At 41.0% G+C, this 14,703-nt stretch overlaps 2 protein-coding genes across 3 annotated transcripts in view; one reads left to right on the top strand and one right to left on the bottom strand.

Moving 5' to 3' along the window:
• The first annotated feature begins 89 nt into the window (after nt 1-89).
• LOC115102521 (probable Bax inhibitor 1) lies at nt 90-8,855 on the top strand. Of its 2 annotated transcripts, none has more exons than XM_029622565.2 (10): nt 90-329; nt 4,543-4,630; nt 4,721-4,829; nt 4,963-5,083; nt 5,228-5,276; nt 5,373-5,470; nt 7,182-7,261; nt 7,397-7,497; nt 7,625-7,700; nt 7,809-8,855. In XM_029622565.2, exons 2-10 carry the CDS (start codon nt 4,575-4,577, stop codon nt 7,830-7,832), a joined length of 714 nt encoding a protein of 237 aa, XP_029478425.1. In that variant the 5' UTR covers nt 90-329; nt 4,543-4,574; the 3' UTR covers nt 7,833-8,855. The 2 variants fall into 2 exon arrangements, with proteins under 2 accessions (XP_029478425.1, XP_029478424.1); XM_029622564.2 differs by having other exon boundaries at nt 92-1,689.
• Nucleotides 8,119-14,703, bottom strand: part of nckap5l (NCK-associated protein 5-like) — a 25,597-nt gene continuing 19,012 nt past the window's right edge. The window contains exons 8-11 of the mRNA XM_029622560.2: nt 13,213-13,288; nt 10,698-10,991; nt 10,302-10,450; nt 8,119-10,081 (exon numbers count right to left, since the gene is read on the bottom strand). Of these exons, the coding sequence (XP_029478420.2) occupies nt 9,818-10,081; nt 10,302-10,450; nt 10,698-10,991; nt 13,213-13,288 (783 nt within the window). The 3' untranslated portion in view covers nt 8,119-9,817. The remainder of the gene's footprint in view (nt 10,082-10,301; nt 10,451-10,697; nt 10,992-13,212; nt 13,289-14,703) is intronic.

Genomic DNA, 14,703 nt, shown 5'->3' with positions numbered 1-14,703 from the left:
AGAAAAGTCTTTGGGTGACAGCGAGAGAAAACAAGCATGTACGCTTGCTATTGCTATAGCTCTGGACGCCGAGGGAAAGAGAGAGAGAGAGCGGACAGCTTCAAGGCTGGTGACGAGATGAGTGTGGGCCGCAAGCAATGTTGGGATGAGTGGACGGACACAGAAAGGTCGATTTCTTAGGAGGAATGGGAGGGGGGAAATGAGGAAGAAGATGAAGAAGAGGTCGGAACTGAATTCGAGGAAGATGGCGTCAAAAATGGAGATGGAGTGTTGAAGAAGATTGGTGTCAAGTGCAAACAGCGAGCCGTGCGCCAGACCGAGTTCTGGAGGTGAAATGGAAGTGAATGAGGGCGAGTTAAGTGAAGTGGAAGGTGCCCGAGCATGATAAAGAAGTATCGGGTCCAGTAGGAAGGATTGTTTTTGAGATAGTGGATCCTTGCCTTTTGGCGTATCCATTTTTGGTGGGAAATTAGTTGGGTGCAGTTGAATCAGTGAAGGCAACCTGTAGTAGACTTGTGATATTTGTTTGTGTTTCTTCTGACCAGAGGGAGTGGGCTCTCCGTGTCACGCAACTTGGGTCAATATATGTTATCTCGCTTTGCTCTTAGAAACATGGCACCATTGAAATGATTGTTTTCTGGGGTAGCGTTAAGTGTGGAGGTGGAGCAATTGAAGTCGAAGATTTCCTGGTGTTTGTGACGACCGCCGTATTTGGTGCGACGCAGTTCCGGTGGTGAAACAGGAGTCGCTGTCAGTCCTTTTGAGTTTTGAGTCTTTACTCGACAAAGTCATCTTAGGATATCAGTTATCCTGATAGGGCTTTTGTGTTAAATCCACTGCGCTGTTTTAGGTGCACCATTTATAGTCGTCACAGCAGTATGTAGGAGGACATTTTCAAGATGTGGGAAGTGTGCAGAAGTACACGGGACAGAGGATTGTGTAGTTTCGTTGGATAAAATTGTGTGTCAACTGTAGTGGTGGGGAAGTGTCCGTCCGATGCGAGAGAGACAGGTGGAGGTGGCCAGAGTCAGAGTAGTGCAGGTGCGGTATGTTTGAGGCAGTGAAGAAAGTAGAGGAGGATGGTTCAAGGGTCCTGAGAGGATGCCTGTGATTAGTGGATCTGTGCCAGCACAGAGGGATAGGTCAACGAGTGATATATGCTTCAGTAAGGTTGGCTTTTTAGCTATGGTTATCAACTGTACCGCATAAATTGAATCTAAATCAGAGAAAATAAATTTTGTGGTGCAGAGAATCATTTGGGTATACGATATTTGACTTCAGAAGTGTTACAGGGTGTGTTGAGTTGTGGTGTCCTGTCCTCCCAGGCCGGTGTCATGGTCAAAGTAGTGGAATGGGGTAGTGTTTTATTTTAACGAGTGTAGCGTTAGTAGTAGGAACCATGAGCTATGTACCTTGGCAATCAGGGGACAAATAACAACAACGGATTAGCGACGTATTCGTCTTTTGTATGATGATGATGATGATGATTATTATATTATTATTTTAGTTTTTTTATTCGGTTCATTACCAGTACAGTTGGTGGCGGCGTGCACTATTGAAGAATTGTTGCTACGTGATGATGTCGCTACGTTGAGACTCTCAAATCGATTGACACGTAGCTACAATTAGTAAACAAGGAAGAAAATTAAAAGTAGAGACAAATAAAATACAAGAAATAAAGCTATCTAGGTATGTATTTTCTTCGTTATAACGTTTAATTATGTATTAGTTAGTATTTGAGTTTAAATTCAAGCTAGCTAGAATAACATTACATTAACGACGTAGCTGGACAATTCCATGGTAACGTTAACGGGCTCAGATTTTTAACTTTAAAAATTACTAATAAAAACCATTGGTTTCAAAGTTTTTATCAAACCATTCAACTTTATGCACGAAGACTACTTTTAACAATTTCCTCCGAACATTTTACAAAAACACATTTACAAGAAGAAATGTGTAGATACAAAGTTTGGTTACATTATCAAACTGGCAGAGATTGGCAACATCATTACGGTAAATTTAGCATCTGCAGTTTTTTCCTGTAAATGTTTGTATTATTATTATTTATTCAGGGCTGCTAACTTTTGAAGAAAGCTTGTGTTGAGATTTGCTATATGAATTGAATTGCCCATGGCACAACCCCTAGATGGGGAGTCTGTGGGGTTCTCACCCAGGAAAATTGTATTTTTTAAAGCTAATTTCCTGCAATTATATTTTGACATGTCTTATGCCTATGACCAGGGTGGCTAATAAAAACCACAAGTCAGGTGTATTCAGGATGCTTTGAACATTTGATAACTTTGTTACTTTGAGATTTTGGGGGGATGAAATTGAAAGTCTAATTTAAAAATAATAATTTTGAAGTGGTTTGACACTATTCAGACAGTAATATCATTTGATGGAGAGACTGGCAAATGGGAGAAACAGTGGGAAGCAGGGATTGATTCCTGTTGTGGAAAGTTGTATGGGGCACATGCTGGGGAGTGTTACCACTACTCAAAGGCTCTGCTCAGGAAATACTAATATTAATGCTTGATGACAGTGGGTAACCAAATCATATATTGCAGTTTCCTTCTCCATATATTGTTTTCAAGGTAAGGACACAAACATTTTGTAATCTGGGTAAACCCTGCATGCAATTCAGGAGGGTTGGCCACCCTTGATCTATGTTTCCCAAGTGCTGAGTGTTTGAAAATGTTCTTGTTCTAACAATTCATTTCTCAATCACCCAACCTTCAAGCATAATCTAATGAATATTCAGGTCGTTTTTTAAAATTGTATTTTTTATTTTTTTATTTTATTTTTACCCCCTTTTCTCCCCAATTTTGTGATATCCAATTGTTGTTAGTAATTACTATCTTGTCTCATCGCTACAACTCCCGTACGGGCTCGGGAGAGATGAAGGTTCGAAAGCCATGCGTCCTCCGAAACACAACCCGATCAAGCCGCACTGCTCCTTAACCCAGCGCGCTTCCAACCTGGAAGCCAGCCGCACCAATGTGTCGGAGGAAACACCGTGCACCTGGCGACCTTGGTTAGCGCGCACTGTGCCCGGCCCGCCACAGGAGTCGCTGGTGCGCGATGAGACAAGGATATCCCTACCGGCCAAACCCTCCCTAACCCGGAGGGAGGCCAATTGTGCGTCGGCCCACAGACCTTCCGGTCGCGGCCGGCTGCAACAGAGCCTGGGCGCGAACCCAGAGTCTCTGGTGGCACAGCTAGTGCTGCGATGCAGTGATATTCAGGTAGTTTATTGAAGATCCTTTCCATCATCTTACTCTACATAGACAAAGTATGATCATTATGAGTTGTGAATCCCCCTACCATCTCTGCCTAGCATGTGCACAAATACTAAAATGTTCAAAAATTATATTTTAGGCCTGGAGCATTCAGTATTTGTATTACTTATTAAAAATGTCTATAAAGGGCTGCAAAAATACATAGCCTGATATAATTCATTTTCAAAGACAATTAGGCATATCAGATTTCAAATATGTGATTACACACTGGAAAAATAATGAAGAAGTGGAATAATAAAACCCAGTAGTGTTTTGCTGACAAGCACACTAATTACCCTATATTTTAGCTCATTGTTAAGCAGGATAATTGTACCACTGATCAGACTAAATAAAGTAAATAGATAATAAAAACTCATGAAAACAAGATTACAGAAATCTGCCCTTAACACCTAACCAAATTATTTTTCTATTTATTGTCCCCCTTCTAGAATCAAATTTACACTTTTGGGTTCACAATCTGTTTGACTAAATTATTTTCATAGTTCAGATCCCTCTACCAAACTTCCCTGCTAAAACATACTGTAGGTCTGTCTGCTGCCTTTTTGTTGTCACAGCCTAAAAACAAATGCAAGTGTGGATTAAATCGATTTTAGTACATGCTGTCAAAAGGCTGCATTCTGCAATATGGACGGGAGTAACAGCAACCTAATTGTGTTGACAACCTAAAACAGCGCTACTGTGCTGCTCTATTTCCAGTTTTATAAAGTCACTCTACTAATGTTGAGGGACGTTTCTTTAAAACGCGCACCCAATCCCCTTGATCCCTTACATAACTAGACCAATCATATGCTTCATTGTGCAACGGTTAACAGTGCTGTGGTAAACCAGGACAATGATAACACCGCTCACGATGTTAAATTGCAGGCGCAGATGCTACGATTTCAAAACGATTTGGAGCACAGTTGAAACGTATTCAATGGACTAATTAAGAAAATAAATGCAGTACTTTTCAATGCGTGAGATATGAGGTGTGGCGTGATGTGGGAGAGTTGGCTTCTCTGTTTACTGTGCAAATAGTTCAAAGTAGTCATTGTGCATATGGTTTGGTAAACTTTTTGAAATCAATTGTGTTTGTTTGGCATACATTTGAAAGTGAAAAAAATCGGAGTTTCAGTGTAATTCCCTTACTATGGAATTGCCTGGCTACAGCACGGATAGCTACAGTCAAGAATCATTGGTAACGTCAGCTACACCAATCTATGTCATTTCCACCATCAACACAATAACTTTGACTTGTTTTTAGATCTGTCTCAGATCTCAGAATCCTGCCTCAATATGAACATATTTCACCACAGCATCAGATTTCATGCTCTCTTCAAGTTCTCCCAAATGTAAGCAGACCTAAATCAAGTTTCCAATGCAAATAATACTGCTCTGTTTGTAAGTTACTGACATGGTTAACTCAATGTTGTTTTCCCCAGTTCCCACTCTACCCAGTTACACCTGAAGAATGTCTACTCCTGCTTGGCAGTGTGCATGTTCGTGGCTGCAGCAGGCTCCTATGTCCATGTTGTCACACGGCTCTTTCAGGTAAACAGTAAGCACACCACCCCATAATAATAGACAAACATTGGCTAACAGAGAGTAACTAACAGATAGATGTTAGTCAATGGTGAAGCGATATCTAATCAAAAATACTACTGGCTTTATCATATTCCTTTAGGGTGGTTTGCTGTCACTTCTGTGTTCCCTGGGCATGATGGTTTGGTTGTCCATGACGCCACACAACTCGGAGACAGAGAAGAATAGACTGGCTATCCTTGCAGGGTTTGCTTTCTTCACAGGTAAACTCAGGGCTCTAGACAGCAATCTTTGACTCTTCTTGACTGTAATATCTCAGTATCATTAGAACAAAAACTCAATATTGATTGAAGAACACTATGGCCAATATGCCTAGTCAGTCAAATTGACTTTTTCTTTCTCACCAGGTGTTGGTCTTGGACCGGCAATGGATTTTGTCATTACCATTAACCCAAGGTGCTATTGAATATTGTTGGAAATCATTTCTTAAGTCGGTTTGTTTTTCAATTGAAGAGTCAAGAGAACGTGTCTTTGCCTATCTGGTCTCTCTAGCGTCATTGTGACAGCCTTCCTCGGAACCTCCATCATCTTCATCTGCTTCACTCTCAGTGCTCTGTACGCCAAGCGTAGGAGCTACCTCTACCTGGGAGGTACAAAGATGTTCTACACTATTCAGTAGCCTAGTTAACTCACTGAACGTAAACCCTATTTCACAGAATTCATGTCAATTTAGTCAAGATATATACAGTTCATTTGGGAAAGTATTCAGGCACCTTTTTCCACATTTTGTTACGTTAGTCTTATTCTAAAATTGATTGAATTTTTCCCCTCAGTAATCTACACACAATAATGACAAAAGAAAACAGGTTTTTAGAAATGTTGAAAATAGTTATTTACATAACTATTCAGACCCTTTGCTATGAGACTCAAAATTGAGCTCTGGTTCATCCTGTTTCCATTGATCATCCTTGATGTTTCTACAACTTGATTGGAGTCCACCTGTGGTAAATTAAATTGATTGGACATGATTTGGAAAGGCACACACACCTGTCTAAGGTCCAGTTGACAGTGCTTGTCAGAGAAAAAAAACAAGCCATGAGGTCGAAGGAATTGTCCGTAGAGCTCCGAGATAGGATAATGTCAAAGCACAGATCTGGGGAAGGGTACCAAAAAATGTCTGCAGCATTGAAGGTCCCCAAGAACACAGTGGCCTCCATCATTCTTAAATGGAAGAAGTTTGGAACCACCAAGACTCTTCCTAGAGCTGTCCGCCCAGCCAAACTGAGCAATTGCGGGAGAAGGAACTTGGTCAGGGAGGTGACCAAGAACCTGAAGGTCACTCTGACAGAGCTTCAGAGTTCCTCTGTGGAGAGGGGAGAACCTTCCAGAAGGACAAACATCTCTGCAGCACTCTAGCAATCAGGCCTTAATGGTAGAGTGGCCAGACGGAAGCCACTCCTCAGTGAAAGGTACATGACAGCCCACTTGGAGTTTGCCAAAAGGCACCTAAAGGACTCTCAGACCATGATACACAAGATTCTCAGGTCTGACGAAACCAAGATTGAACTCTTTGGCCTGAATGCCAAGTGTCACGTCTGAAGGAAACCTGGCACCATCCTTATGGTATAAGTATGGTGGTGACAGCATCATGCTGTGGGGATGTTTTTCAGCGGCACGGACTGGGAGACTAGTCAGGATTAAGGTAAAGATGAACGGAGCAAAGTGCAGAGAGGTCCTTGATGAAAACCTGCTCCAGAGCACTCAGGACGTCAGACTGGGGCAAAGGTTTACCTTCCAACAGGACGACCCTAAGCACACAGCCAAGATAAGGCAGGAATGGCTTCGGGACAAGTCTCTGAATGTGCTTGAGTGGCCCAGCCAGAGCCCGGACTTGAACCTGATCGAAAATCTCTGGAGAGACCTGAAAATAGCTATGCTGCGAGGCTCCCCATCCAACGTGACAGAGCTTGAGGAGAAATGGGATAAACTCCCCAAATACAGGGGTTCTAAGCTTGTCGTATCATACCAAAGAAGACTTGAGACTGTAATTGGTGCCAAAGGTGCTTCAACAAAGTATTGAGTAAAGGGTCTTAATACTTATGTAAATGTGATATTTACGTTTTTTAAATACATTTGCTAAAATGTTTAAACCTGTTTTTGCTTTGTCATTATGGGGTATTTTGTGTAGTTTGATGAGGGGGAAAAAACAATTTAATAAATTTTAGAATAAGGCTGTAACGTAACAAAATGTGTTAACATGCAAGGGGTCTGAATACTTTCAGAATGCACTGTATATACATTGTTTTACCATGTGATTTACTACTTTGATTTGATGTGATGTGTTCTTTGTTGTCTTCTCAGGGACTCTGATGTCTGGATTGTCCATCTTGTTCCTTGTGTCTGTGTTGAACATGTTCTTTGGATCAGCAATACTCTTCAAGGTAGCCTAAATATTTATAGATCTATCTCTCTCGGGATGTGAAGTGATTCCACTCATACATTGGAAGTGTGTAGTATAATTGTGAGGTCTCAGCAAGGTGACCCAGGTGTAACATAGCTCTTCTCTTCACTAACAGGCTCACATGTACATGGGGCTGGTCATTATGTGTGGCTTTGTTCTGTTCGACACTCAGCTCATCATTGAGAAAGCCGAGAACGGAGACAAGGACTACGTCTGGTGAGTCTTTTCAACATTTCACCAAATAATCAGTCGTAAAAGCTTTTTACTTTGCTGATGTATTAGAATGGGAAAATAATATATAAAGTAATTGCAATGAAGTAAATGTTTTTCTGTCTTTTGAAAGGCATTGCGTGGACCTGTTCCTCGACTTTGTGACCATTTTCAGAAAACTCATGATTCTTCTTGCCATGAATGAGAAGGTAATTTTTGTATTTTTTTTTTTTTACAGACAAAATATGATATAATTTACTTTTCCCTCATGTAAGCACATTTCACAATATGCAAATTGTGATATTTTATATTTTCAGGACAAGAAGAAAGAAAAGAAGTAGATGGAAGAAATCCAATTGAAGTTTCAAATAAAAAATTATCTGTGAGAAGGAACAGAACCAGCAACAAAGCCTCTGGTCTGCAATGCTATTGGTGTTTTTACTATTTGTCGTTCTTTGTTAACTTATGGTATATTGTTTATTTGCTTTGTTTTGAGCTTGCAAAAGGAGGTTACGATAAAAGGCTGTATTTTAAGCTACTGCTGCAGTGATGATGCTTGTCCTGTAGGGAGAGTGGTTGTTCTATGAAGGCCTACGTTCGCAAAACTGTGAATTCTTTTTGCCAAGATTTTTCGGCGGACTGTCCTGAGCTTGGAGATGAATCATTGTTTTATTTTAAGTCATAATATTTTGGTTCGTTGTCAGTGCTATTCCCCGCAATCGTTTTTTTGTTTAATTTATAGAAAGTTATGTGACGGACATCATGACCTGTGATAGTCTTGAGCACCACTCCTTGAGCTTTCTCTATTATTGTCTCCTGCTCCACTTATGTATGCTACCTTGAAGAATAACCTTATAAACAATCTCTTGGTACCGTTTTGGTAATTCAGATGACCTTTTGCGGCACAAAAAGGACTGGTCAAGGCTGTAGAATAGATGAACCAACTGCCGATGCATTCTCTCGCAAGATTTGTGCCAAATTGTATTTTCTTTCATGTTTTGATCATCTGTATACTGTGAAAAACACATTTCATAAGTGTAATTATGATAATCTAATTTGATACATTTTATTTAAAAATGCTTAACTAAATGCCTGTTTTTCATTGCAGTACATGCATGCAAACATGCTGATACACATTTCAATTGCAAGGTATATGGTGCAATTTTCTTGTATTTATTTGTGCTTCAGTGAGAACACAAGAAATAATCATAAAAACATTTTTTAAAGTATGTTGACATCCAGCGTGAAACAAGAATCTATTTTAGCCAGGTGACTGCATTTACACATTACAAAAAAAATGGACAATTACCCAAATTATGTGGAGTTGATTTAACATGAAAATAAATAATACAAATACATATTAATTGGACAATAATGTAGCCACATCTCTTTTTCACAATATTATTGCTGGCATCTATTACCTTCAAAGAATGGTGAGCTAAACTAAAAACATATTCTGACAAGCTTTCTTGGCAGTTACAGAGACATAATCTGAACGACACCATCAACAAATAATTTTATACTTCAAAATTGTAATGTATTTTTATTCAATAGCGAAAAATCACAAACATTAACATTCATTTTTTTTAAGAGCTCAAGATAACGGAATCAGTACATTGTCTGAACTGATAAAGAAAAGAGAAGGACATATTGGTAAGTACTTGCATGGTCAGGGTGTTCAGCGCTCTGTAGTCTATAATAAATATAGTAAGATCTTTTGGTGAGGGTCAGAGTAAGATTGAACAAGGCATATTCAATTTCAACAAAGACTGAGAATGTTTGATATTGTCATCTTGTCCGGATATTTCATAATCCTTAAATGATTTAAGTAACTATTTTGGTTAGCGGAGTGTGTTCTTTCCAATTACCTCCCGTCATAAAACAGTGATATTCTGAATAGTCTATATCCTTTGGGTTGTAGTTATCCTGAGGAGAGGTTTTTCTTTCCAGTTAACCTTGCAACATAGCTGGTGAGAAAGCATACATGTAAGTCCTAAGGGGACCATCTTATCACAGTCCTTATCCATATTCTTCTAAAGGTGGTCAGTGCCACTTGTACCCTTTTCACAATACTGAGCCAAACCAAGCTGGGTCGAACCAAGTTGTATCCGGCTGGCTTGGTTACGCATCCACCATAGAAGCTGAAACCATTCTGGAAAGGACAATGTGAAAAGGAAATAGTCGAGCCAGTCCAATGTGATTCGGGTTGACACGATAGTGTGAAAAGGGTATATCTTAGCACAGTCCATATCCCATGTTCTATTAAGGTGCGTCAGTCAGCACCGCAGTAAGATCTGCAAAGCACCTGTCTCTCTGCCTCCCCCTGTCATCCCTGGCTACCACAGGAAGAGAGGCTGTCGTAGAGCGAGTCACTGAGTGACTCAGGGGTCTCTAGGACCTGGGGTCGGCTGGGGGAGAGGGCTTCCTCAGGCCTCTCCCTCACCAGCTCTAGGCCCGCCTCCCGGCCAAGGCCCATCTCTGGGGCACTGGGAGTACTGCGGATCTTCCCACGTCGGCTCAACCCTGTCTGGGCCGGCACCGGCAGACTGCTGGGGTCCATGTTACGAGAGACAGAGGGACCACAGGCCTTCTATAATGAGGAGGCGGAAGAGGAGTGGAGAGGAGAGGGGAAAGAAGGAGGGAGGGAAGAGAGAGACAGTCATTTGTAAAAAGTTCACAAATGTCACAAATCCACAATTCATTTTTAATAATCCTATTCTAAATGATTCATGAGCACATCATTGTAAAGAATTCACATATTTCAAATGGAAAATAGTTAGTCTGACATTATTGTCATGTTTTCAACCCACCCCTCTGAATGGGGATCCATAGGGGGCAGTCTCCACCTCTTCCTCCATGGCCAGGTACACCTCAGTGGGCCCTGCAGCGGTCTTCAGGTTGGGGAATGTCCAGGTCTTTGAGTGGGGGGACAGCATGTGAGCTCCATAGGCTTCTTTGTCTGCAAAGATGACAAAATACATTTGATTCTTAAATGAAACAGGGCATACATAAAGCACATTGTTATTGTATAAAACTAATTAACATTTTTCCTATACCAAATCATCAGATTGCTATACCCTTATGACGATATGTTTGTTTTTGAGTATTGAATATTTAATATAGTGTATTGTGATATATTTCATATTACATACAGTGATAATGTATTTGATATTATGAATTGTGATGTATATTTCTCACTACTGTACCTTCATGAATGACCCCAGCTGTCTGTCTGTTCATGCCTTTCCCCTCCAGTACAGACCCGTACAGTACCGGGGTGGTCATCTCTCTGTGAGGTTGATAGCACTGCTCCAGGGATGAGGGTTCTCTGTCCAGGGTCCTAGCCCTCCTTCCTACCCTCCCTGGGGAACCAGAGGAGCCATGCTCAGCTCCAGCCCCCCTCATCTTAGACAGGCTTCTTCCTGCGGCCCCACTACTGTAGTCAGGCAGAGGGAACGTTCCAATGCCACTGTCTAGTGTGTAAGTGGAGGCTCCAGAAGCTAGTAGGAGAGGGGAGAAGGTAGAGAGAGAGGGGAGAGGAATTGTACTTGTTACATTTTGATAAATGTCCATGTTGTCATTTTCGGTTAATAGCTCCTACAGTTGAAGTCGGTAGTTTACATACACCTTAGCCAAATATATTTAAACTCAATTTTCCACAATTCCTGACATTTAATTCTAGTAAAAATTCCCACCACTTTATTTTAAGAATGTGAAATGTCAGAATAATAGTAGAGAGAATGATTTATTTCAGCTTTTATTTCTTTCATCACATTCCCAGTGGGTCAGAAGTTTACTTACACTCAATTAGTATTTGGTAGCATTGCCTTTAAATTGTGTAACTTGGGTCAAACGTTCCGGGTAGCCTTCCACAAGCTTTCCACAATAAGTTGGGTGAATTTTGGCCCATTCCTCCAGACAAAGCTGATGTAACAGTCAGGTTTGTAGGCCTCCTTGCTCGCACACACTTTTTCAGTTCTGCCCACACATTTTCTATGGGATTGAGGTCAGGGTTTTGTGATGGCCACTCCAATACCTTGACTTTGTTGTCCTTAAGCCATTTTGACACAACTTTGGAAGTATGCTTGGGGTCATTGTCCATTTGGACGACCCATTTGCGACTAAGCTTTAACTTCCTGACTGATGTCTTGAGATGTTGCTTCAATATATCCACATAATTTTCCTACCTCATGATGCCATCTAGTTTGTGAAGTGCACCACTCCCTCCTGCAGCAAAGCACCCCCACAACATGATGCTGCCACCCCCGTGCTTCACGGTTGGGGTGGTGTTCTTCGGCTTGCAAGCATCCCCCTTTATCCTCCAAACATAACGATGGACATTATGGCCAAACAGAGCTATTTTTGTTTCATCAGACCAGAGGACATTTCTACAAAAAGTAGGATCTTTGTCCCCATGTGCAGTTGCAAACCGTAGTCTGGCTTTTTTATGGTGGTCTTGGAGCAGTGGATCCTTCCTTGTTGAGCGGCCTTTCAGGTTATGTCGATATAGAACTCGTTTTACTGTGGATATAGATACTTTTGTACCTGTTTCTTCCAGCATCTTCACAAGGTCCTTTGCTGTTGTTCTGGGATAGATTTGCACTTTTCGCACTAAAGTATGTTCATCTCTAGGAGACAGAACGTGTCTCCTTCCTGAGCGGTATGACGGCTGCGTCGTCCCATGGTGTTAATACTTGCGTACTGTTGTTTGTACAGATGAACGTGGTACCTTCAGGAGTTTGGAAATTGGAGGTATACAATTTATTTTCTAAGCTCTTGGCTGAATTCTTTTGATTTTCCTATGATGTCAAGCAAAGAGGAATTGAGTTTGAAGGTAGGCCTTGAAATACATCCACAGGTACACCTCCAATTTACTCAAATTATGTCAATTAGCCTATCAGAAGCTTCTAAAGCCATGTCATCATTTTCTGGAATTTTCCAAGCTGTTTAAAGGCACAGTCACCTTAGTGTATGTAAACTTCTGAACCACTAGAATTGTGATGCAGTGAATTATAAGTGAAATAATCTGTCTGTAAACAATTGTTGGAAAAATGACTTGTGTCATGCACAAAGTAAATGTCCTAACCGACTTGCCAAAACTATAGTTTGTTAACAAGAAATTTGTGGATTGGTTGAAAAACATTTAACCCCTTTTTCTCCCCAATTTCATGGTATCCAATTGTTTTTAGTAGCTACTATCTTGTCTCATCGCTACAACTCCCGTACGGGCTCGGGAGAGACGAAGGTTGAAAGTCCAATACACAACCCAACCAAGCCGCACTGCTTCTTAACACAGCGCCATCCAACCCGGAAGCCAGCCGCACCAATGTGTCGGAGGAAACACCGTGCACCTGGCAACCTTGGTTAGCGCGCACTGCGCCCGGTCCGCCACAGGAGTCGCTGGTGCGCGATTAGACAAGGATTTCCCTACTGGCCAAACCCTCCCTATCCCGGACGACGCTAGGCCAATTGTGCGTCGCCACACGGACCTCCCTGTCGCGGCCGGTTACGACAGAGCCTGGGCGCGAACCCAGAGTCTCTGGTGGCACAGCTGGCGCTGCAGTACAGCGCCCTTAACCACTGTGCCACCCGGGAGGCCAAAGGCAATTATGAAATGTAAAATATTCTCTGTTTTGATTATGTAAAGTGTAAGGAAGAACTAAATACAAGCAAGACTGAATCCCTCCATCAACAAGGATTGTGAGCAGACCATTTTCCTACCTGCAAAGGGCGGGTAGTGAACTAGGTCCGATAAATTCTCATCTGAGGGGACGTTGCTTATCAGATGTTCTGAACCCTGAGTAAAGAAAAAACAGAAACAGTTAATTAAGTGAAATAACAGCCAAAAAACATACATAGTACACACAACAATAATCACATAATAACATAAGTCACACATAATAAAGTAAAAAATACAACCTTAAGCAACAATGAATGGGGTTCACAGGATCAAGATCAGTTTTTTGAGCATTAGCGTGACCTATGCAAGAATGAGTTGTTAATAGTTTCCTTGTTGTTTGAGATATCAATACCAAATTCAGTGTGGTTCATCTTAGGGATGACCATGATAGAGATGCCAAGTTTCAAGTTGATAGGCAACTGTGGAGTGAATTAACAGTGGTTTAAATGGACATGTAAAGTCAGATTTTTGATTTGTCAACTTTTGACCAATCCTTTTAGCTTTTCTCAAACTAAGTTCAAGTGGAACTGATAGCATTTTAGCAACATTAAATCTGATTAAAATCTGTTCATATACACCCCCAGGAAGAATGACAACTTTAAAAAATATATGTTTTGTAATTTTCACATTTTCATAAATTCATAGAATGTTTGGGAACGAGGTAGAGTAAGGTATTTGTGAAAATTCTGTAGCAATATAGAGTGGGAAAGTGGCCGTGTCGCTTGGACAATTAATAGACACTGCAGTAAATAAAACCTAATAAAAACATCTGTCGTCCAGGACAGGAGTCTACGCAGACCGATGCGTTATAGCCAATCAGAGCTACAGTAAGCCTTTATGCAAATAAGCCATTTTCAACAGCGCAGCTTTAGATCATTAGAACACATTCTTCAAAAGCCAAAAAATACACCTGAATGGATTTCTGAAAATATGTACAGTAAATACCAATTTTACAGTCCTATTGATCAAACAACCATGAAAAGATAGGCTCTCTCCCTCAGTTATGCACATCAACAACAACAATATCCACAACTAATGCTAGCCAGAGTGAGATGATCTTAAAATGAACAGGGGAATATTAGATAAACCCTCGCAAACGTTTTTCAGCTAGTTGGCCGTCAAAATTGCACTGATAAACGATGGAGAATAGTAGCCTACTCGTCCTTCTGCAGATTGCCTGCCAATGCATGCTTGTCCCAACCAATGATGTATATAAACCCTGGATTAGGAATGCTATGTATTGGCCATTGAGAGGCTTTAAAACTACCTGTCGGACATATTGGCTCTCTCCAGTAGGCGCAGTCATCCATAGGAATGAATGGAATTCAACCATATTTAAATTACACTGAACAAAAATGTAAACACAACATGTAAGGTGCTGGTCCCATGTTTCATTAGCTGAAATAAAGGAGGAGAATGTATGTCTTTCAGCCACCCATGGCTGAAACCCTGCCCAGTCATGTGAAATCCATAGATTAGGGCCTGATGATTTTATTTAAATTGACTGATTTCCTTATATGAACTGTAACTCA

This window comes from Oncorhynchus nerka, linkage group LG20, assembly GCF_034236695.1.
Source record: "Oncorhynchus nerka isolate Pitt River linkage group LG20, Oner_Uvic_2.0, whole genome shotgun sequence".
Classification (NCBI taxonomy): Eukaryota; Metazoa; Chordata; class Actinopteri; order Salmoniformes; family Salmonidae; genus Oncorhynchus; species Oncorhynchus nerka.
This window is presented reverse-complemented; position numbering and strand designations above follow the sequence as displayed.

Bases quoted from the DNA above. Each gene is read 5' to 3' on its own strand.
- LOC115102521 (XM_029622565.2), top strand. From the start codon at position 4,575: ATGAACATATTTCACCACAGCATCAGATTTCATGCTCTCTTCAAGTTC. The intron at 4,830-4,962 runs GTAAACAGTAAG...ATATTCCTTTAG, and splicing joins TTGTCACACGGCTCTTTCAG to GGTGGTTTGCTGTCACTTCT. The intron at 7,262-7,396 runs GTAGCCTAAATA...CTTCACTAACAG, and splicing joins GATCAGCAATACTCTTCAAG to GCTCACATGTACATGGGGCT.